Source organism: Charadrius vociferus, unplaced genomic scaffold, assembly GCF_000708025.1.
Source record: "Charadrius vociferus isolate BGI_N301 unplaced genomic scaffold, ASM70802v2 scaffold16, whole genome shotgun sequence".
Classification (NCBI taxonomy): Eukaryota; Metazoa; Chordata; class Aves; order Charadriiformes; family Charadriidae; genus Charadrius; species Charadrius vociferus.
The window spans coordinates 147,094-172,237 of record NW_009649167.1 but is presented as its reverse complement, the minus strand read 5'-3'; the positions used below and the strand labels follow the sequence as shown (position 1 = coordinate 172,237).

The 25,144-nt window shown below is 39.0% G+C and overlaps 1 protein-coding gene across 1 annotated transcript in view; it reads right to left on the bottom strand.

Annotated features, from left to right (window-relative positions):
- The window catches only part of FRY (furry homolog (Drosophila)), a 180,333-nt gene that overhangs the window by 10,740 nt on the left and 144,449 nt on the right, over nt 1-25,144 (bottom strand). Inside the window, exons 52-58 of the mRNA XM_009888386.1 lie at nt 19,176-19,380; nt 18,545-18,681; nt 14,810-14,973; nt 13,482-13,671; nt 3,651-3,800; nt 2,698-2,796; nt 2,139-2,222 (exon numbers count right to left, since the gene is read on the bottom strand). Coding sequence (XP_009886688.1) covers nt 2,139-2,222; nt 2,698-2,796; nt 3,651-3,800; nt 13,482-13,671; nt 14,810-14,973; nt 18,545-18,681; nt 19,176-19,380 — 1,029 coding nt within the window. The remainder of the gene's footprint in view (nt 1-2,138; nt 2,223-2,697; nt 2,797-3,650; nt 3,801-13,481; nt 13,672-14,809; nt 14,974-18,544; nt 18,682-19,175; nt 19,381-25,144) is intronic.

Sequence of the window (25,144 nt, the reverse complement as noted above, 5' to 3'; positions counted from 1 at the left end):
ATTAAATTAATTAGCCTTTCAGTTTGAAGGAGTAGAGGAGAGGAAAAGTAAGAAAACAAATACTTGCTATTCTAGGAGTAATTTTTCCTTGTCCCTTCCTAATCATATTTCCTCAGTTTCCCTGGACTCTTCCTACCATTACACTTTTGTTGAATAAACAGATTATTCCTTTGGGAAGAGCTGCTTCAATTGGCAGGTGAATGAGAAGGAGGAGAACAGAAATATGCCTGTTGATCAAAGACCTACCATCCTGTCAGCTTCCAAGAAATAATGCATTTTGGGCTGAAGGAACAACGCTTTGGGGAAACCAGGGATTCCTGAAGGACTAAGAAACCTTTCTTTTCAGTCTGTTCAATAAGCAGTAAAAATACTAACCCTGACTTCATAAAACACACATTTAACTCTGAAACAGAGAACTCCTGGTTAAAAAAACCCACGCAAGTGGAACATGACATTTATTAACTTCTAGATGCATGTAGGCCAGCTATATGAGCTCAGTTCACCATTTATTGCTTCTCCTCAGCATTCTTTCTCTATTATTTCAAAAAAGAAACAATGTGGAAACATCAGCAAGACGTGTGATCCTCCATCCCATTCTATGGGTTTCCAAAAGAGGGATGAAGAGGATAAGTTAAGCTGCATACAGCAAGATATGTAACACTACAGTCTGAAGTCACTGTTCAGGCTGTTGTGCGTCAGTGGGAAAAGAAAGCCCATGCACGTTCCGGTAGTTACACCTCCCTACGTATACTTTGTCTCCCTCTCCTGATGTGCTTGCAGGAGAGGTAGCAGCATGTATCCAGGTCTTTCTTTTTTTAGATTTGAGAATAGCTTACTTATAACTCCGCTGTATACCATAACAATTACAGAAGAGAAAGCATCTTACTCAGATGTATTGGGAGGTGTCTGTAACTTTTGCTGGTGCCAATGCCGGGTGGGGGAAGATTGAACAGTTTTCCCACTGCCAGAGATCACAGCCAGAGGATTTATTAGCAAAATAGATTTGCTAATAAGGTCAAAGGAAGCCAAAATGCAGGGGTGGCAAGGGCTTGGGATTTTTGGGAAATGGCATAAAAAAAAATAATCAAGGGAGTTCAAAGACAGGAAGACAAATACATAGAGGTGGGAAAGAGAGGTTAAGGTAAAACCAAAAGGAAATAAAGTGAATTGGGAGAGAAGACAGACGAACTGAAACCAACATAAGAATAAAACAAGGTATTTGAAAAAAAGGTTACAACAGGTAACTGTGTGTTCTGAAAACATCATCATTATCTTTCGTAAGTTGTAATACATGGAAAGAAGATGTCACTTTTTTCTACATGCTGTTGCTGCTTCCTGATTTTGGCGCATTCTCTCCAGCCCCTTCTTTTTCCCATCCCTCCCTTCCTTTTTCCTCCAAAAGGAAAAAAAAACCCCACAAAATAACATTTCTCAACTCATTCTACACCACTGAGATACCAGCTGTTTCTTATATTTAGTATATCAAATAACAGGAATGCCGGCTTGTCTGCTGATGGTGCCGATTTCTGAAAAGATTGATTTCTTAACTGGAATCGACACACTAAATATCTATCTATCCATCCATCTATCTGTTTAGCTGCACATGTGCATGTAAAACTTTTGTTCAAAAGAGATATTTTGCCTTGTTATAAATTCTTATCTAGAGCATAGATTGTTTCACTGGCCATTTTACAGTCATTTTTTCATAACTACTAAACTAAGTGTATTTCAACCAGGCAAGTCTTGCTCTTGGGCAGACTGAGTCTGTAACAGCCGTAGATAAAATGGGTGTAATGTGGAAGCACAGTACACCAGCAGTGATTTTCAGAGACACTGCACTGTGGGAAACTACTGCTGCAACACCTTTATAAAAGGGAGAGTACACGCAACTCAGGCAGGGTTGGCTCTGCTTCCTCGTCTAGACAAGGAAGGCAGAAGTACTGCCTCTGGATACTTCCCATTTCCTATGGCCAGGACTGAAGCAACAATACCTTTGAGCCTTAAAGTGTGAAAACTGGATTATGCCCAAGCCCAGCAGAAAGACAAGGAGGAAGTACAGCAGGCTCTTGTGGGTCCAAGAACAAGATGTATCACACATGTCACTCTACAGGACAGAAATAATACTGCTCATTCATTACCTTCTCTTCCGAGTCCCCTGGCTGGCAGGTAATAACTCCATCTCGTGAGCCCCCTGCAAACGTTGCTTTGCAGTTTGCAAGCCACTGTTTTCAGAGAGAAATTAAAATAAGATATGAATAAGGCCTATAGTTTGATTTGAAGAAAGGTAACCAGTATTTTAGTTTCACAGCACAGCATGTTAAGAAATAAAAATTTGCAATTGCACTTTTTATTCACACAAACTGTGACAATTTGCTTTGACTAATTTAAAAGGTGTAGTCTTGATTTCTATTAGTTTTTGAATTGCATAAACCAAGAAAATGAATTAATCCCTGAAGAGGAGAAAGGAGAGAGCAGGAATATTAAAGATGCCAAAGTTTCTAAAATTAAGGGATACAATAGCTATTTTTTTAGTTCTGGTTCATATGTTCAGGAAGAAACGTTTAATGTATCCAGGATCTGGATACATGTTTTTCTACTGAATGTTAGTTCAAACAGATCTGAGTGTACCTGCAGTCTCCTGACATAGCATAAGTATACACACATACAAAACCAAGAACATAACATAATCCATCATACCGAGAGCGTTGCTTCTTTCCTGTTGTTGTATGTGTCCAGATACTCCTGCAGTTCTAAAACACTGAACTTCAGCTTTTCAAGAAGGCCACAAGAGAGCAGCTGGAGAAATGAAATCAAAGGGCTAGTAAATGTCACGATAAAAGAATAAAAATATTAGCAGAGTAGAAAGTATAGTAAAGAACTTGAAAAAGAATACTTAGATTTACAGGCACTAGTACTGAAAATTTTTTGTATTTATGCAAAAATATACATAACTAGAATACTATACTGAAAACTCAACAGCAAAATTTGCACCTATGATAATGTGTAATTGAAACTGTGTTCTGTGTATAACAGCGTTGCAGAGGACTTCCCTAAAATAAAATACTGCACAAAGTTTAACTAGTTAATCTCCACAGCTCTTCCACAGTCACAGCAGTGGGCCCAAGATTACACTTTGCAAGTTCTTACCTCTCTACTTCTGTGTGAGGCCACACTGTCCTGATGTTGTTGGATAAAGGTGGGCCAAAATGAAAACAATGGGAAGGGCCATCTCATTCATTCCCTAATATATATTTTTATCATCCAGCTCACATCATAGTTGATTCAAATGAAACCAATAAACATATTATGATCTTTCATGCTGAACTATGTAAAAAATAGTTTCTCCTTTTCCATTTGTGGAGCTAACTGCATCCGGTAGGCACCTGTTTTATATTGGTTTTTGGCATACAGACTCAACACACCATAACTATTCTATGATTCCATGATTCTGTATTGCTCATCTGCGAGTACTTACCTAATAAAATAATATGGAAAATTAATGGAAATAAAGATAGAACAAGAGATAAAAATTAGAGATAGGAGGTGAGTACCTTTTTGACATATCTGTTCAGGAGTTGCTCAAAAGTGAAACAGGCGGTAAAATAACACGCTGCAATGCAGCACATGCCTTTTGAAAGGAATATACTCACTGTTTCTGCATCTACAAAAAGGGTGGGACATTCTGAACATGATGTTAACATCTGAGAAGACCTCACAAACTTGGAGCCTATTCCTCGCAGGTTGTCTCCCAAATAACTAGCTGCATCGCAGGTTAGGAAGCAGAATCTTTTCTGAATATTCTGGAAAACAAAATACAATCTATTACATTCTTTACTCAAGCACAAGCTTCTTTCCTTTGTAAACAAATGGCATGCTTTTTTTTCTTTGCACAATAATGTGCAAAAGAGACCATCTCCCTGTGGAGAACTGAACATCTGCTCAAGGATACTGAATAATAGTTATGCTGGAGACAGTGTACAGCTGGGCAGCTGTGAAACTAATTACAGAATCCGTAATAATCTACTACTGAAATACATTATTTCTTGTAAAGATGACTGAATCTTTATAAAGCCTTTTACCCACAGGTAGCGTTTTTTTTTCTTGGCTGTACAGAGTTAACAGAGTTGATCAGAGCATTACTTTTCTGCCCATTCCGGGCATTGTTTTGTTAGTATTCTATGTCAAGTGGTTAATCTCATAATATAATGGACATCCTAATGCCAAACAGCAGCGTGGAAAATCAGAAAAAAAACTTTTGTTTTCTCCTGTGGGAAAAACCTTCTTACTAAAACTTTTCTGCTGCTTGGGAGGACTCCAGAAATACTGCACTGCATCCGGGAATTATTCTTCTCAGAATTTTTTTTTAGTGTTTTGAGTCCTAAACCAGTCTAGACTTCCAGAAACATTCTAGTGCTGATACTTTCTTTTCAGTGACTAATATATAAAGTGAAGAATGAATAAAAGTAATATTTTAGTCTTGCAGGAACGGAAATAATGATATTGGTAAATACACAGCAGGTTTCACTGCCAAAATACATCTCACTGAGGTCAACTGCTCAGCAGGTGGGAGTAGCATAAAAATATTTTTAAAGATTAAAGTATGCAACATTTTTATATGATTCATTCCATGTTACCGTAGGCATTTCTCTGAGGAATGTCGGTTAGGACCTGTATTACTGTAAGCATGCCCAAGTACCAATCTGGATGACAGACATATAAATAGCCTGTTACTGCACCTACACTGGAGCACTGAAGTTAAGTACATAAAACCACATGAGCTGAATTCAGACTTTATTAACAATGAAAGCTGTTGGATTGAATGACTTTTTTAAAAAGCTACATAAGCCCCCCACATTGTAGGTAAAGTATTCATTACCAATAATTTATAAAATGGTTAAAGAGAAACTTCCTCTACAGACCAATCTCATAACCGCTTATTTGTGAATCTCTCTCTAAAGCAACTGAACTGGCCATCTAAACACAGTTAAGATTGGATAGACTGATACTTGTCTTACTATATGTTTCTACTATCTTACTTCAACACAGAAACAAAGCGCTGTACACGTCATGCGACACATGGTTCAGATTCTCTCCTGCACTGAGTCTGTAGTAGAGGCAAGGGGTTCTTACTAATTACCAACAAACCAGGTAAGTTACTATTTTTATGAGGAACTAACAGAATCATCTGAATCATGGGGCTTGGTGACAGCTGGAAATTTACTACTATGATGCCTTCTGAAAAGAAAGATTCAGTCCAAGTCTTAGTGAAACTGTTGCTGACAACTCTCCTGGCAAAAGAAAGAGATCTAGATTTGATCCTAACCAACAGAAAAGAGCTAGCCGAGAATGCAGAAGTGGAAGGAAATTTAGATGGTTTGCAGTCCTGAGGGATATAGCTCAGGTGAAGAGTAAAGTCAGGACCTTGGATTTTAGGAAAGCAAACTTCCAGCTCTTCAAGGAGTTATTCAATTGGACCCCCTGGGAAGCTGCCCTCAGGGACAAGGGAGCAGAACAGAGCTGGCAAATCTTTAAGGACTCTTTTCCTTAGAGTGCAAGAGCTTTTGATCCCCAGGTGTAAGAAATCAGGAAAGGAAGGCAAGAGATCAGCATGACTGAGTCAAGACCTGCTGGGCAAGAAAGAGATGCACAGGCAGTGGAAGCAGGGACAGTTATCCCGGAAATTGTATAGGAACACTGCCCGGTTGTGTAAGGATGGGGTCAGGAAGGCCAAGGCGCAGCTGGAGCTGAACTTGGCAAGGGATGCAAAGAATAATAATAAGGACTTCTATAGGTATGTCAGCCAGAAAAGGAAGGTCAAAGAAAGCATAACCCCCCTGATGAGCAGTACTGGCAAACTGGTAACAACAGACAAGGAGAAAGCTGAGGTACTCTACAACTTTTTTGCCTCAGTCTTCACTGGCAACAGCTCGCCCCACACCTCTTGAGTGGATGGACTGCAAGACAGGGACTGGGGGAGCAAAGTCCCTCCCACTGTAAGAGAAGATCAGGTTTGTGACCACCTGAGGAACCTGAACACACAGAAGCCTACGGGACCTGACAAGTCCTGAGGGAATTGGCTGATGTATTTCCCAAGCTGCTCTCCATGATATTTGAAAAGTCATGGCAGTCAGGTGAAGTTCCTGGTGACTGGAAAAAGGGAAACATTGCGCGCATTTTTAAATAGGGTAGAAAGGAGGACCCTGGGAACTACCGACCTATCAGCCTCACCTCTGTGCCTGGGAAGCTATGCTAAGGCACATGGAGGACAGGGAGGTGATTCAAGACAGCCAGCATGGCCCCAAGGGCAAATTCTGCCTGACCAACCTAGTGGCCTTCTATGATGGAGTGACTACATCAGTGGACAAGGGAAGAGCTACAGATGTCATCTATACGGACTTCTGTAAGGCCTTTGACATGGTCCCCCACAACATTCTTCTCTCTAAATTGGAAAGACATGGATTTGATGGGTGGAATGTTTGGAGGATGAGGAATTGGTTGGATGGTCACATCCAGAGGGTTGTGGTCAATGGCTCAATGTTCAGATGGAGATTGGTGACAAGTGGAACCCCTCAGAGGTCTGTACTGGGACCAGTACTGTTCAATATCTTCATCAATGGCGCAGGCAGTGAGATTGCACCCTCAGCAAGTCTGTGGGTGATACCAAGCTGAGTGGTGCAGCTGACATGCCTGAGGGACAGGATGCCATCCAAAGGGGCCTGGACAAGCTTGAGAAGTGGGCCCAAGTGAACCTCACAAGATTCAATAAGGCCAAGTGCAGGGTCCTGCACATGGGTCAGGGGAACCCCTGGTATCAATACAGACTGGAGGATGAGGGGATTGACAGCAGCCTTGCTGAGAAGGACTTGGGGGTACTGGTGGTTGAAAAGCTGAACCTGAGCCTACAATGTGCGCTAGCAGCCCAGAAGGCCAACCGTATCCTGGGCTGCATCAGAAGAAGTGTGGCCAGCAGGTCAAGGGAGGTGATTCTGCCCCTCTACTCTGCTCTCGTGAGACCCCACCTGGAGTACTGCATCCAGGTCTGAAGCCCTCAGCACAGGGAAGGCATGGACCTGTTGGAGCGGGTCCAGAGGAGGGCCACAAAAATGGTCAGAAGGCTGGAGCACCTCTCCTATGAGGAAAGGCTCGGAGAGTTGGGGTTGTTCAGCCTGGAGGTCTCTGGGGAGACCTTATTGTGGTCGTTCAGTACTTAAAGGGGGCTTATAGGAAAGATGGGGACAAACTTTTTAGCAGGGCTTGTTGCAACAGGACAGGGGGTAATGGTTTTAAACTAAAAGAGGGTAGCTTCAGACTAGATAGAAGGAAGAAATTATTTACAATGAGAGTAGTGAAACACTGGCACAGGTTGCTCACAGAAGTGGTAGGTGCCCCATCCCTGGAAGTGTTCAAGGTCAGGTTGGACAGGGCTCTGAGCAAGCTGATGTAGTTGAAGATGTCCCTGTCTATTGCAGGGGAGGTTGGACTAGAGGAGCTTTAAAAGTCCCTTCCAACCCAAACTATTCTATGATTCTATGATTATGGAACAGAATCCAAGAGATGTTGGTTGAAAGGGACCTCTGGAGAACATTTGATCCAACCTTCAACTTGAAGTGGGACTATTGCCAACACTAGATCAAGTCAGCCATGGTTTTGTCTCGCTGAGTCTTGGAAGCTCCAAGGTCAGAGCTTCCTCAGGCTCTCTGGTTAACCTGTTCAGATGCTGCAATGCATCTAAAGAAGGGGAAGAGTAATTGAGTTTATGAACTGAGGCTGTGAAAGAAACAGCTTACAGAAATAATACAACTGACTTCAATACATTCAGAATTTGCAGGAAGAAGGCTATTAGAAATAACTTCATGGGGAAAGGAGATAATGAGAGGTATTTAGTCCTTTTTTTTCCTAAAAAGGGCAGAAGCATATTGTATACCACTGAAAGATAGAAAATATATTAAGACATACATCTGGCTAAATCACAAATATTTCACTCAGGCAAATACTCATGCAAAAAAGAACAGAAAGTGAAACTGTGTTAAATTACTAGCTTGGATACCAAAAATAGCATGACAGTTGTAGGCACAATAATCAGGGAAGGAGCAGCAAGATAAACTAGTAAAAGAAAGAGAGAATGTCAAGAATAAGTCTTTCAGCCTAGAAAGCCAACTGTAAGTCCAGAAAGCCATCCACATCCTGGGCTGCATCAAAAGAAGCATGTCCAGCAGTTGAAGGAAGGTGATTCTGCCCCTCTGCTCTGCCTTGGTGAGACCCCACCTGGAGTACTGCATCCAGCTCTGGAGCCCCCACCATAAGAAGGACATGGACCTGTTGGAGTGAGTCCAGAGGAGGGCCACAAAGATGATCCGAGGGCTGGAGCATCTCTCCTATGAGGACAGGCTGAGAGAGTTGGGGTTGTTTAGCCTGGAGAAAAGGCTCTGGGGAGACCTTATGGCAGCCTTCCAGTACCTAAAGGGGGCCTACAGGAAAGATAGGGAGGGGCTCTTTATCAGGGAGTGTAGTGATAGGACAGGGGGTAATGGTTTTAAACTGAAAGAGGGTAGATTTAGATTAGATATTAGGAAGAAATTCTTTACTCTGAGGGTGGCGAGGCACTGGAACAGGTCGTCCTTCCTACTCTAACCATTCCATGATTCTATGATTCTATGGGTAAACTAGAAAAAAATAAGAGGAAGGCCAAGGAATCACAATGGAGAGAAATAGCTACTAACAGGTGCCACTAAAAAGACTGATGTGCTTAATGCCTTTCTTTGTCTTATTTCTCCCAGAAAGGGCATCTGTGTACAGGTAACAAGGAGACATCTATGAAAAAACTCAGGTGAGAACAGATCTTGCAGATCTTGGATGTTTTTACGTCTTTGCAGATTAGGGAAATTCATGCGATGATAGTTATAATACTGGCTAAAGAGGTCTAGGAGCCATAAAAAATATCTTTGAAAACTCACAGAACACAGGGTGTTGTAAAAAACTTGAGGAAAGTGGTTATCTCAAAAAGAACAAGAGCAAAAGAATTAAACACAAAGTTCAGGAAATGGGGAAACTTAAAAGAGATGAGTAATAGGCAGTATAGATTTGCTCAGAACAATCATATCAAACTCTAATTTTCATGAAAGGCTAAAATATTCTATTAGGAAGAGATGAAATTGATAAGTCATATATTAATTCATTTAGTGTCTTAGAAGTAAGGCAGAGAAACCAGGTCTAGAGGTGACTAGGTGCGCAAAACCATATTCAGAAGTTAATTATCAGCCGCTCATTGTCCAATTGGAAAGATAAATTGAGTAGGATTCCACGGGGGACTGTCTCAGGCACTAACCAAGTCATTAATGAAAATACTGAATAATGGAATATGCAACTTGCTTATTAAATGCATGGATGATTGAGCTGCAGATGCTGCAAACTCCTTGGAAGCCAGGACTAGAATTCAGACTGATCTTCATAAAACAGAGAAGTGGTGCAGAGAAAAGAAAGGACAAGGTTGCACACCTAGGATGAAACAGTCCACAGAGCACATTCAGGACGAAGAATAACCAGGAAGGCAAAATTTTGCAGAACAACATCTGCGTACTAGATTGGGTTACAAGGGGAAAATAATTAACTGTATTCTATTGTACAGCAGTTAGCAGAGAGAAGTTTTTACACAGGAATACCTTCTATAAGACAGGTAATCCTCTTCTAGTCAGTGCTGGTAAGAACTTAGGCTGAAATACAGAACCTGCTCTTGCTTTTCAAGTAATACACAGACTAACTGAAGAGAGCCAATAGCAACAGTGAGAAGTTTTGAAAATATGACTTTTGGAGAAGGTTGAAAGAACTGAGGTTAAAAAAGAGAAGTTTGGGGTAGGTGAAGTCATGGTAATGGCTTTCAAATATAAGCAGCAACTGCAAAGAAGATAAGTACCGCTGTGTATAAAGCAAGAAGGCATGGGCATAAACCACAGAAAGTGAAGTTTTAAAGCAATAGGGAGAGTTAAGCATAGGACTACATTGCCTAGGAATGCTGTGAAGTTCCACCTTAGCCTAAAGATTAAGAACAGCCTAGAGAAAAAAGTTAAAAAACATTTGACTTCCAGCACACATCTACTTACGCATTTTAACAGTTCTAGTTTATTTTATGAAAAAAATTTCCTCAAAGCATTTAAGTCGTGGCTTCATCAAAAGCTGACCAGTCTACTGTTTAGATTCAAGAAAACATATTCTTCCTTTACCACTTTCCTTCTCAGATATTCAACAATCAATCTACAGCTAAGATGATAACAGTCTTGAACAGTGTTTTAAAGTAGTAAAATGTGGAACAGCAAGAGACTGTACTTTGGTATCTATGTATAGTATTTCACTAAATATCTTTATTTTGCAATTACATGGACTAGCAGTTTTACAATAAGTTATCATCTCAGCTACGTCCTTCTGGGTGCAGATTACAGTGGCTGAAATCTTTCAAGCAAGGTTTGAATGCAGTATATATTTTATGAAATGGGACTACTGTGAATAATAATGCCAACTGCCAGCGTATTATGAATAAGTATATGCCTGCATATAGTCGCTGTGCATTTTGTCAATGTAAATAACAACAAAACACTCTCAAAATGTTTTCTTCTTAACCTCAGGTTTCCTCTTCTTGGAAGAGGACTTTTCGTAACAAAAGGGCTTGATTGTCGAAACTACTTGCTAGCTCTCAAATCTACTTCTCTTGGAACTAGCTGGTTTCCTGGAAGACATTTGATTCAATGGAATACAAAGAGGCAGCCATAAAGGTAATCCAGAGATCTCTGAGCTATGACTTGTTTACAGGAAAAGTACTTCAATAATTTCAGGAATTTTAAACAAGTTTAGCGTGTTGTGGGCAAACATCCAAGACACCATTAACTTGATGCAGACTGAAATGTAGGTGCCCTGGAAAATGCACTTCTTTTACTTCACCAAGTATTTAGTTGACAAGCTCCTCCAAACAAGGATTTTCACAGTTAAATATTTTGGCAGTACTTTGCATTGCAAGCCTAGCATGTAGTTGGCTTGTTTCTGAAACTTCTTGTTGGTGAGGGTCAAAAGTCTTTTAAGTTAGCAGATGATAGCAAAGTTTGATGCTGCAAACACAATACAATTCCAGTGAAGTTGGGATCTTATGAAAAAAATCTGGGAAAATAATACTTCTATGTTTTAACACTGAAGAGAACAAAGCTATTTTTATAAACTAAAAATATGGCTGTGACTCCAGCTATAAAATCCTGGCTTGCTGATAGCATTAACACCTTTTATTCCTTTATTTTGTTACTGATATTCAGGTTTTGCTGTTATTGAAAATTTTTTTTGAGAGCAGTAGTGTATCTTTCTCCTCTGGTATCAACTGAAGAAAATGAGTAGGCTGTCTTCTGAATATAGGACAAGCACAACAAATGCAGTGCGTGCATGCCAGGATTTGGAGTTAAACAGGTACTTTACAGGTAATGTTTAGGTCATGCATTACACAGTATTATTTATTTAGTTCATTTTCAGAAGTGTGACAGCAGTTCCTTTTCAACTCTTCAAACAGAACAAAAAGGACAAATAACTCTCAGAACGCTTGAACAGGGCTGTTAACCTCTAGGACTGACATAAGGGCAGAAAAGCTGAAATACACATCATGAAGAAACACAGGACTAATTTTCAGAATTGAACTGTCCTGCACTTAAGTCAGCAGGTTTTTTCCTTCCAAATAGTTATTCATCAGTGTTTAGAAGAATGCCTGTAAGGCACCCATATTTACAGTGGTGTGATGTTTAAAAGAGGTCACACTGTGCAGCTAGAGAGGACACACGATTAACTCCAGTGGAGCACAGAGGAAACAAGATGGAGAGGAGATTGTTACTGTATGATGCTTCTTTCTTATAAGGATGGTCTTAAAGATATGAAAAGACCTTGAGAGTGTATATTTATTAGCGGGGTACCCATTGCTACTAAAAAATCGTGTATTCTGAGATCATGGGTACTTTGCATGCAGTTACCTGGCTACTGTGTACACTGCTGCACCATGCTAAATATTCTGCAGTTGCCTCATATAAAGCAGAAGAAACGATTAAAAGAGGCTTTAAAACTAATTACAGGTAAAACCTCAGCAAGTTTGCTGATGATACCAAGCTGTTTGGCGAGGCAGACACACTGGAGGGGAGGGAAGCCATCCAGAGGGACCTGGACAGGCTGGAGAGGTGGGCCCAAGCCAACCTCGTGCAGTTCAGCAAGTCCAAGTGCAAGGTCCTACATCTGGGTCGGGGCAATCCCAAGCACAAAGACAGGCTCAGTGGGGAATGGCTGGAGAGCAGCCCTGGGGGAAGGACCTGGGTGTGCTGATTGATGAGAAGCTCAGCATGAGCCAGCAATGTGCAATCGCAGCCCAGAAGGCCAACCGTATCCTGGGCTGCATGAGACGAAGTGTGGCCAGGAGGTCAAGGGAGGTGATTCTGCCCCTCTACTCCACTCTCGTGAGACCCCGACCTGGGGTACGGCATCCAGCTCTGGAGTCCTCAACATAAGAAGGACATAGACCTGCTGGAGCATGTCCAGAGGAGAGCCACGAGGATGATCTGAGGGCTGGAGCACCTCTCCTATGAGGAGAGCCTGAGAGAGTTGGGGCTGTTGAGCCTGGAGAAGAGAAGGCTCCGGGGAGATCTTATTGTGGCCTTCCAGCACCTAAAGGGGGCCTACAGGAGAGCTGGGTAAGGATTTTTTACTAGGGCATGTAGTGAGAGGACGAGGGGGAATGGCTATAAACTGGAAGAGGGCATGTTTAGATTAAACATTAGGAAGAAATTTTTCAGGAGTGTCCCTGCCCATGGCAGGGAGGTTGGAACTCGATGATCTTCAAGGTCCTTTCCAGCCTAAACTGTTCTATGATTCTGTGAAAACCAGTCAGTCAGTCCTTAGCACAGCTTGTACATTTGAATCCTTTTTTTTCTTATCTTTTTGCAAGATTCTTATCTTTGCGAGCATACAGTTTTAGAAAGGAGAAATGTATTTCTAGTCTTCAGACTTAAGCTCTGGAATTTATGTTACATGATGGCAGCTGGATATTTCTATTCAGATGATTAGGTATACAGTATTTAATAACGTTGACATTTACATGGGCATGGCCGGATATCAACAGTTTGAGATGAAAGAACAGATTAACAATAGTTAGAGATGAAAAGACTATTTCCTGTCCTTTGCAGTTATTGTTTCAGGCTGTTTGTAAAGTACTGAAGAAAATACTTTTTAAAGTGGATCCATATTTTATAATGTTATCGCCAAACCTGTAAGTATGAGATACACACTATTTTTATGACAAAACCGGTCCCAGAAGACAGTTCGGCATGAAGATCTAGTATGGCAATTCTGCAGTATGCAAAATTACAATGGTTATATATCTAGTAGTTCATTACTGGTACTACTATCAAGAACCATCCTAATAGCCACACACAATCTAAACATTTTGGTTTTGTATCTTAAACTTATTTTCTCACCTTAAACAGGGAAGAGAACACATGAAATGTATAAACCGCACAGGAACCATCGGAGTCGCACATGAGCTGGTTGATATGACTACGCCAGGCTTCTTCTGCATCATCACATGCTGCTGGCTGAAATGCAGCAAGGATGGCAGAAAAAAATGGCGAGGGAGGAGGGGAGGCATTTCGATCAACATCTCCAAAACTGAAGGAGAAAAAAAACCAAACTGTGATGAAAGGAGAATACCAAGAAGGTGGCAGATAAAATATGCTGTAAGAGAGAGATATAATCACAGGACCAATTACAGTACCTTTCTAAAAATATTCATGAACTTTCAAATTACTTTTGAAGGTTGGCCAGATGTTGGCTACAGTGAGAAAAACCTCCAAATCAGAATCCCTGACTTCAGGCCATTATCATCTATCTTCCTCCATCCCAGAATACTTGAATTGTTTTATTGTACCAGCATTTGGAGGAAGAAGGCTGAAAATTCACAGGAGGATAAAGCCCATGAAGAAAAACTCCTCAGCGTGTACAAACGTTATACATACTGACCTGTTTGATCCCCGCCCTGTGTAATGGATTGGAGAAGATCCATCCCTTCTCCATACTGTTCTTAGGACAGAGCGCTATTTTGGCACTCCATGGCCAGTGAAACAAACTGCCTACCATTTTTGAAGGGTACTAAGCTACCTGGTCTTGTGTATTATCCTTTGGGATGGAGAAATACTTCCTATGGCTCCCAAGAACAGGAACTGTAATTCTGAAGCATGTGGCACACAGACAGAGAGTGAGCTTCTCTATATATGCTCATTCCTTTCCCTTCCTTAAATATGGGCTAATTGCAGTCAGCTCTATAAGGCATGGAAAAATCTTGTTGCAACATATACTGGGGTCCAGCCACACTCGCCAGCAGCCTCAAGAGTATCAGAGGGGATTTTTGACAATATTGTGACTTCCTTATAACCCATAAGAAATCAGAAGGATGAATACATGGCTGATCTGCTGAACAGCTAACTAAGCAGCACTACCATTACTGGGAAAATCTTTAAAAATCCTTTTTTTTTTTCTTCTTTTGATTAAGTGTATTACATATATAGTTACTACCTGCATAGATGTATGTAAAAACCATGTCTTGTTTTTCCCAGAAGGAAAATCTTGGGTTTTTTTTTGTTATGTGATAATTATGCAGGCATTTAGGGCACTGTCTTCTCACTGCTCTGAACTCCTGAGAATTTTATAAGTCCTGTGGCAAAACCAGCCATTCCATTAACTAACACCTTGTTACCACTTTGTTGTATAGTGTAAAAGAACTTTTATGAATAATAGTATATCCAAGTACCTAGCAAGAGCAAATTGTTCCAGCCTGTCAACTTTCTCTTCAGTCTCTGTCATATCCAGGCTAAGGCTATCGCTGCATTCAAATGCTCCAGGGAGTTCATTTGTAGACCCCGAAAGGTCATCCTCATGGACTGCTGTATCCTGTTCTTCATGTACAGCTTCAGCCTAGGGGAGTGAATGATGATGTCTTAGAGATCAGCAAATTAGTAAGTTCATTCTGCTAATAAACAGAAACTATTTAATGAAAAAACCCCACCTGATAACATGTTAAACTGCACAGATATAAAGCCAGAGATTATAAATTACATAACTCAAGCTACACTTCTTCAAAAAATACTGTATTTGCTTAACTTGCTGTCTTGGATCAATATTATTTTTAAGGCATTTTAAGGCGTTTCTTCAACTTAATTTGTCTGGCAAAGAACTTTTAATTTTAATGCATTTGGCATCATAGTAGGGAAGTATTTTTTTCAGGAAAAACAATACGGTTTTTGTTACTGTCAGACTGTCCTTGTCACTTACCACTTTATAGTGTCCAAGAGTGTATTAAAGCCTCTCAAAATATACTGAAAAAAATCACTGTCTGGAAGACGACACGCATGTTTAGAATTGAGAATTATTTTTAGCATGTCATTTACATAATAACTTCCATTCACAAGGAATCCAAAGCAATCTACAGGCCATTAAAAGGATTATGCCTCTATCATTTCCTTCCTTTTTCATCCACTAGCACCTAAAGCTCTTGATTTCTCCTTGAAACTTTCCAATTTCTCTTGCATTTTTAGTCTGAACAAATTTTGTTTCAGTTTTAATCTTTTGGCTTTAGTCTGCATCATCCACAGCATCATGCAAAACAGTTCCTGCAGGGATAACTGCAGTGGGTAGCTCAAACTCTTTATCTTTTCTGTTTGGGGTATATCTTGTAAGGTGTGTGTTTGTGCACATACGCATCGGTACATGTACCTACGTGTGTTGGGAGCTGACAGGGAGGGAAATCTGTGGCAAGTGGAATTAAAAGGGAAAAGTGGCACTCTTCAGGTTACCAGGCTTGCTTAGATCCTACAGATAAATTCCAGGGATTTGCATTTCTTAAAATTAAACAAGACTTGTATCAGAAAAGACAGGATGAGAAATTAAGTAGGAGAAAGGGGTTTTGGTTTGTTTTGTTTTCTAAGCAAAAGGGATAGGAATATTCCTGAGTCCAGGGTGGATGAAATGAATCAGAGCACAAACCATCTTGAAAAGAGAAATGAAAGCTATATGCCTGAATTACCACAATAGGTACATGAGCAGTTGGCAAGAAGTGTAAACGTTTCATGCTTCTTCAAGAAGCAGTTAGTATTAACCACTTTCAAATGCGAAATATTAGCTTGAAAGAACCATTGGTTTGTTCACTACAATGACAGCGTTTGTATGAGGAAAACACATTTTCATGGGAGCGGGTAAGGGAGGAAGAAAGAGCAAACAAACACCCCCCATCAACTGCAGTCCAATACGATGTCCAAAAAGCAAACTAAAAAAGTGACTCCAAATATTCACGCAGGATTGGAGTACACTTCCAGAAATCAGTGAGTTTAAATAATTTGAAAAATATATAAAACAGCATAATCTGAATCTTTGTATCCCTTATAGCATTATCCATCGCTGCCTTCTAATCCCTTATAAATATTATCTTAATTATTGTGATCACTATCTTTAATAGATAATAAGTTTAATTAATTTCATGCTGTTAACAATAATACCTGTTTTTTGACACTGAAACATTTGAGAAGAGGCCTACTTAATCAGTCTGTTGATCTCATTCACTGCATCTATTTAAATGTGGAAGTGGTATTTTTGGTTTTGCTTATGATGCAACAACTAGACATTTTTGTTCAGCACTAAAGAAGTAACAAAAATTTTCCTCTGCATTGCTGACATACCATCAGTTCTCTGAAAATAAGAACTCAGAGGAAAAGAGAAACAGGAAAGAGATGGATTTTGTGTTATCAAATTAAGCAAAAATTATTTAGGAGCAAGTTTCAAGTTTACTGACTAAAAATTGGATGGCCTCTTCCTTTACTTTGTTTATACCGACTCCAATTTGTTTTGAGTGAAAATAGAGAAGTATGCATACTAGAAGAAAATATCTTTGAGGCAAAACCCACTAAGGCGTCATTCTTTGTAAACCCTATCAATTCAAACATCTACTGGCAAATCCCTGTCAACTTGGGTTATGTATTTTGCCAATATCAAAACTGTCTCAGGACTAGTTGAATTTCCCTGTCAATCCCACAAGAAACTGCTGTGATTTTGCATTCTTCACTTATTTACTGGCGCATGGTGACATTAAAGAAATTTACTGGCGCATGGTGACATTAAAGAAATTTTCACAGTAAAGATTCTAAAACTCCAGGCATATAAGAAATTAATGAACTGTGATTTGCAATTCTTAATGTACATACCGACAGCTACTGCAGCTGGATGCATGAGATTAGCCACAGTCACCACCTGCAAACATATCTGTTCTGACTGCAGCTTCCTGAACTGAAATTCTGCCAACTTCTGCTGCTTACGGTTGTTACGTGGCAACTTGTCTATGAACCGTTGTTTTGACAAATGATAATGAGTTTACCTTTTCCACAACCATTATTTTGAGAGGTTCCCCTCCTTTCCTATCCTTACCAACATTTCCCTCCTCCTGTCCTTTCTTCCTCCTGGGGATGTTTCTGACACAAACAATTTGTTCAATATTCAGCACAATTCCAACCTCCATTTCTATGACTTCTTCATGAGAAGTTTCCATTACTTCTGTTATATGCAGTGCTAGCAGTACTGCATCAAATTTTTATCTGTTTGCATTTGGAGGGGACCAAGGGCAAGAACTGGAATGAAAGCTGATTATTACACAAATACATATTCTTCCCCTGCCCTATTCTCTTACACTGCTTTTCCTGCAGAAGTCACCCAATTTAGACATGACAGAGAAAGCTTTACTGGTAAGGCAACAGTGTCATAAATCCACTAACCCCAGCACATACCCCGCCCCAGTTTATCATTCTGGAGAGACATTGAGAGGAGTAGGTTCACCTGATCTCCCACAAACAAGTATTATCAAACAAAAATTAAAGAAACCATCCCCACATTGATAATCATTTACCAACCTTACTGTATGTTCATCTTCTCATACAATTGTCTGAAAAAAGCTGTGCTGAACTGTTGTATCCTTGCAAATCCTGCCCCTCTCCCCAAGACAGCTTAATATTGCGCTCATGAATTTTAAATTTCTGAGTGTCTGCCAAAAGGCAAGAACTGAATCCAGAGCACACAACTGTACAATAGGTTCCCACATACAAAAAAATCTCAGAGAATACAGGCATACACCCACCACATGAGTTGGCATATCGTTTTTTTAAATCAGCATGAAGAACAAAAGAATATTCCCTCATGGTTGTAACTTGTAGCCAGTTCATGAATTTGTCCTCCAATGAGCTTGTAGTATCTTGGTGCATATGTAGTGTAATATAATTAAGAAACAATAAATAAAGTCTTTTAATGAAGAAAGTGTAAGTAGAAAGGAAAAGCTCTGAATGCGCAGGAGCATATGATTGTATTGTACTATGCCGTGACATACAGGAAGGTGGAATGTACTTGCTCTCACAGATCAAACTCTTCATGAAAGTGTAAGTAAAAGAAACTTGTAAAAGTGTTATGTAAAATACAGTCCAGTTGGAAAAGAAAGTAAAAATGTATTCACCTTGCTTCCTTCAGACACTTGGAGATTATTCATATCAGGCAAAGACACATCAAAGCTGGATGTTCTTATATTAAAATGATGAGGGTCTGCTGATGTTGTCTCACATGACGTAGAAAGTGAGTGGAAAGAGATATAATCTGTTTAAAAGACAATAAAAGCACAGAAGAACTGAGTATCCAGCTACCCTACGACACACTGCTTTTATGAATATGCAAAGCAGACATTGTCTTAAAGGGCACCGATGATCTCTTCATTTGTACATGCAGACATATACCCCTTTCAATGCTTCTATCATAGAAATTGTATGCAAACATCCTAGAAAAGAACAATGAAAACTTGGCACAATTTACCAAACTGGAGTCTTGTCCTATTTCTTTAAACAGTAGATATATCAGAAAGATTTACTATTTGCCAATTGTGCAAAATCGTCACACAGTAATTTGTGGAAAAAAGGGCATTAAAATTCCTGTTTACATTTGCAAATAAGGGAAAATCAAGCAGCGACAAAACACTGCATTGAGTGCCGCCCCCCAGTTTCAGCTGATTAGATTGCACCTGGGTGAGAGGAAACTAAAAGCCCAGCTTATTTAAAAACACAACCCTATCTTTTCTTAAATTGCAAGTTTGCAACTTACTAGGTCTGAGTTCTCCAAGATTTGGCTGGTGGTCAGGTCCTCCTCCTCCGATGACTCATCGGAGTCCTCATGGTTCATTTTGTTCAGGCTGGGCGTGCTCCCGGAGAGCTGGCTCTCTTCCAGCAGCTGCATGTCACACTTGTCCAGGCTATCCAGGGACCGTCTGCGTACTCCCCAGTTGAAGTTGTCCATGCTCTCACCCTGAAATCAGATATTGGGTCAGCTTCCTTGATTTGAAACTCATCATGTACAAACCACTAATCATTAGATCAAAGTTAGCTCAAGAAATATTTTTATGTAAAAATATAATACAAACATTACTTTGATTGTTCACCTGGAGATAAGAGCAGAAGCAGGGAAATGACAGTTAAATGAAGATTCATTCTTTTCAGTATTAGATGTTTTTCATGCATTTGCTGATTTAAGAATTCATTTTTTGTAAGTCCACATATACACACAGCTCAATACCAGTAGAGCAATGACAGGCAAAAGAAAAGTTTGGAAGCAATTTTGAAGGATTTTCCCATGATGTTTAAAAATATTAGGAGCACAGTTCATAGCAATGGTTCAGTTGTGAAACACGTTAAAGATTTTAGATTCGTTTCATTATATACATAACCATAATGACGAGTTAAGGTAGATTTGAATGAACCCTTCATTTAGCACACAAAATGTAATAGCTAAAGCAGCATACTTTTTAAAACTTCTATTCTACGCCCATACAGCTTATTTTTGTAACTTGAATTTATTTGATTTATTTGAAACTATACTCTGAGGAGAACCTGATTAGTACCGACTGAAATGTCACTTTTTAAACAGGACACAGTCAAATGGACCAAACATTTTATATTGACTTTCAGTTCTGATCCCACACAGACTTACGTAAAGCTGAGTGCATTAAGCAAATGGCATAACTATTTGTTAGACTGGTGAACTGACACAAAGATCACTTAATTTCTTTCATGTATAAAAATGGCCGTTAATTTTGCACCATTTTTCCATTTGTTTACTTTATGTATTTTCCAGTGGGCTGTATACCTTTTCCCTAATAGTGCTAATTCTCTTGCTTCCTTCTTCAAGTCTATCCAGGTTCCCCTCTGGCAAATGCAGAAGCTTCTCCACAACTGGTCCTGTCCCGGACCCACAGAGCCCAAAGGGGCCTTACACAGCATGCAGGGTCTACACAGAAGTATCCTGTTGCAGTTTTGGGTACTTCACCTAGGTGAAAGCCCTCAACCTTACATCAACATGGGAAAGAAATTTATAGAGAAAAATATTTCTTTTTAAGATTCAGGGCTGACTCTTTAAAACAAGACTCTGTAAGATGCAACACTCTTAAACAAGCAAACCAACTGCTGAAAACTCAAGTTGACAGTGATCTTTTAAATATGAATTTGACAAAAATATAGTTCTGCCCTCAAAATAACAAATATTATTATCAAATCACTGACTATGAGTATCTCCTGGACTTATGCAGATTAAAATTATGCGCAATCATACAGAATGAGATCTCAGCTCAGAAGGTCCCTTAAACAGATTTGTAATTTTAAACACTTGAGTAATCCCCATTCAGGACTACTCAGACATTTACTGAACGGGGACTAAACTGCATAAAGTACAATTGATTCAGCTGCAGTCTTACCTCCTTAACAATCAACAAACTTGCACAAAGAGATCTTATTTTGCATCATTGCCCTTTAATGCAATGGACTGTGGAACATGATTAGAAAGAGGGAAAGTTCAGTTTCATGACAGTAAGACAGTAAGCTCACTGTTCATGAACAAGTATGAGGAAAAAAGAAAAAAATATTTTTTAGGAAAAAGATAATCCAGAAATGCAAGAACTGTAATCCACAAGAGCATTCAGAATTAAGGAATGCACTATATTCAAAAGCAAATGAACATGGAATTGTTATGAAGCCCAACACACTATTGCAAGAACCCTGTGTTTTCATCCTGGAACTGGGTTCATATGGTAGTTTTGCGTGGGAAGAGAACAGAACGCATCTAAGATTTAACAAATTAGGTCTCTCTAAATCATAAAAATGACTGTTCAATTCCCAGATATTTATTTTAACAAATTCTTTGGTTGTCCATCCTCCGCCACAATGGCTGGAGGACACATGCAGCAATGAGACATCCTTCACAAACATATCAGTTACTGAACTAACAAATGACCAAATGGCATAAATAAGCAAGCAAGCAAAGATAACTGTCATCACACCCTGATCCTCATGATGCCTAGTAGAGCTATCAGTAAACTTTGCAGCCCATGTCTATGGGAATATTCCTTGCTGCAGTTTTATTCTGCAATTTCTGAAAGAAAGAAGCCAGCAAAAAGAAGAAAAATGAAAAGGAACACTTCCAGGGCATGCAGTTAGGAGGGGAAGTGAATTAAAAGTGAGGGAAAAGGGTAAGAGAGATGAAACACAGTATAACCCAAATCACCCATAGTATTTGGGTTAGTGTAAGCTTGCTACAGGGGCACCCAGAATCATACTGAATTTAAAGGAGAGGTCAATACATGTCTACAAAGATGGAGTTGTTGTTTTTATAGCCTGTTAAGCAATCTTTCTTTCACAGTTAACAAGAAAGAGGTAAGATGTATTTGAGAGGCTGGTCATTTTTATCTACAGTGGGAGCAAAGCTATCTTCTATCTGAAAAGCCACCAGTAACATCAATTCAAAAGAAAAACAGTCACATTTTATAAATGTGTCCGGCCAGCAGTGAGCAGGTACCGCACAGGACTCCCCTCAATCACCAGCCACTGGAAAAGGAGCGGACGCGCCCTTGCAGCCACATTAAGCATTATGACAACCCAGGGGAAAGGAGAGACACAGAAAAGGCAGTACAAAGGGAAGCAACCCTATGTGGGGTAAAGTAGCGTAGCTCCTCCATAAAGCTGGTAAGAATAATGCAAAACTTCTTTCACACAAGTTTTTATCCCTATTGTATTGACAAAGTATGCAAAGTTAATGGAGTGGTACAAATATTGTAGGGTATAGGCAAAAGTATTGTGGCACTACGTAGTAAGGTACCATTTCCATACATTTGTACCTTTTAGAGTACAGGCATTTGGAGACAAAGAATTTCTGGGGGTTGTGTTTGCATAATAACTGATGTACAAACTATCAGAAACAAATATGCAAAATACTGTTGCTGAATTTTGTATCATTTGTACAACTCATTAAAATTTTCAATAATTTCAGTTCTCTCTATACATTGATAAACTGAAAGTTTAGGTCCCAAACAAGCTTGCCACTGATGTGCCTTTTCAGTTTTCTTCACAGGGTAAATGAGTTCAGAAAAGTTGGTAGGAATGTACAGCTGAATTAAATAAAGCTGTATGAATTAATTAATTTATCCAATTAAATTCAGGCTGGTAGGCAATGATGTAAACTTTCTGAAGAGGTCTCAGGTATCAGCTTTAGCAAGATGGTAACAGGAGACAATATACCACAAATGAAAAGCTGGAAATGATATATAATTTGTCCATGGAAACAAATGGCCCAAACATTTTTATATTTTAAATAATGAAGTTCTTCTTTTGTTTCTACATATTATTCATGCACAAAGATACTAAAAGGAGAAATGGTTCAATTTGAAAAACGTTGATACTAGAATTAAGATATTTTAAAATTTGTGAAGACTGTGGAACGCGTCAAAAAAAAAAAAGTGAAATGAAGCAGAATTTTCGAAAAAGACCTCAAAAGTATTTCTAACACAAGTCAGAAAATGAAGCACCTGCCAGGAGTGCAAGCACACGCACATCCACCCACCTACGCACACACTGAAGAGGGGGAGGGCAACAACAAAACTATGATGTTATTCTATAATACAAATTTGCAAGAAGGCATAACATATGCTGGCACATCTGAGTTCAAGTAGTATTCTTACCTGAAGTTCCTGGGTAGCAGATATAACAGATAGAAAAACAAATAGAAAGAATCTATGTAAAATTACTGTATTAAAGACATCATAGACAAACATTTGCCTACAGTTGTAACTAATATTATCACAGTAACTTCAACTCTTCAGCCTATCTTTCAAGTTTGAAAATAACCATTACTTGCTTTCACGTCTTTATGAAATTTCAAATAAGTACATCTTGTGGTCTGGGGATGATACAAGCATCACTGGCCTGTTTAAATCATAAGGTTTTTTTTGAAAGACTGTTTGTATTCTTGCTAGCTTAAGTTTTCTAACTCTCTTTTATTCATGTTTATGAATATATCAAATTCAGATCTGATGTAAAGTATACAGTTTCAACTCAGACATTAGAGAAGTAGCCTCTTACACCAGGTTTGAATTTGGTTAAAGTATATATTTATTTAAAACAGTAGTAAGTCAGTCTGGACTAAACCTTGGCATGCAAGGTCTCAGATCCATGGCAATTTAAAAACTGTATTAAGTAAAAGACTACATTTTTCATTTTACTTCACATAAAACTAGAGAAGCTTAGTATCTGTTCCACAACCAATTTAACACAATTAGTATATAGATTAATTTAGGCCTCAGTCCTGAAGTTAGCCACACAAATAAAAAATTTTTGCAGGGTGACAGTCCATGAAGGTAAACTCATTTTGACAGGAATTGTTCTGCACAATTATAGATAATCTGTATATGGTTTTAACTGGTGAAGAGAAAGAAGAAATTCCTGAATTTCACTGGACAAAAATTTCTCCTGTGATATTTAGTCAAAATTGCAATCCCAAGTCTTTGTAATATTTTGAAAGCATTTAAAACACAGAAATGACTGCAGCCAGTATACTTCTTGACAAACAACGTGGCATTGCTGTTTTATCATTTGTCATTGTTTGGAACATGAAAGGTCCTTCATAATATTTGGCTAATGTATTTTCAACCATTGTTGCCAACTGCTTGCTTTTTTTTTTGCTTTTTTTTTTTTCTTTTTTTTTTAGCAAAGCCATGGGCAGCTGTGAGCCAAAATTACTATATTTTGATACAGAGATTCCTGACTTGGAAACAAAGGACTCTGTGACATCTCTTTCCATTCCTTCATCCTTTCTCTTCATTGGATAAAAAAATTAAGTTCAGATGTACATGAGTTCACACCTGAGGGGTCTCTTTACCTTAAAATTATTTTACTACTGTAATGCAACTAGGGGGAAAACGGATTAATTCTTCTTGTACACATTCTTCTCAGGACTAAGAGCAATGCCTGAGAGAATTCATGTTAAAATTGAGTCCAGATTATGACAAGACAATTTATTAAACTGTTAGGTTTGCTGAACGTGTGCACCTTAAGTACTTCAAAAGAGCTAATAATTTCTGAACTTTTATATAGCAAAAAAATTGTTAGACTTGTTTGGCAATGGATATTCATTTTTTGCTTTTCCCACCCAAACAGAAAGAAATACTCTAAGTTTTTTATAAGCAAAGTTAAAGTGTGCAGCCCCCCAAAATTCAGCAGTTCTTCAACTTTTTTCCTTCAGCAGTTTCAGCTCAAGGTGAGCTGACAGGCTTCACCTGTCAAGACTTGATCTGGGCCCTCAGGGTTCTGTTTAGCTCCTGCCATGAAATGATGAAATCACAGACATCTAAGCCAAGTGGAAGGTACATCTCTCTAAGCATTACTGATTTCATCAGCAGTTGCAGGAGTAACAACAGCCTGAAAGCCTGAATTCATGTTTTGGAGGGTTTGGAACAATTTCATTTTATGGGTTTTTAATCAGCAAATATATTTTTGTTAACAATTTAAACCTTTAAAAATTGCATTTAAAATAAATTCGCTTAAAAGTAAATTCACTGAAAAGGTACTAGAACAGAGGCTTTATCTTCCAGTAACAGTTTTGCAGTGTTTCCTAAAGTAGATTCAGAAAGGAAGGGTGTGGTAGCCTCTTACTGTTATGCTACTGAAATAAACACTAAGTGAACATTATAAATAATCTGAACTTAAACCTAAGTTTATAGTTACACAGTTAAAGTTTTATGTTACAAAGA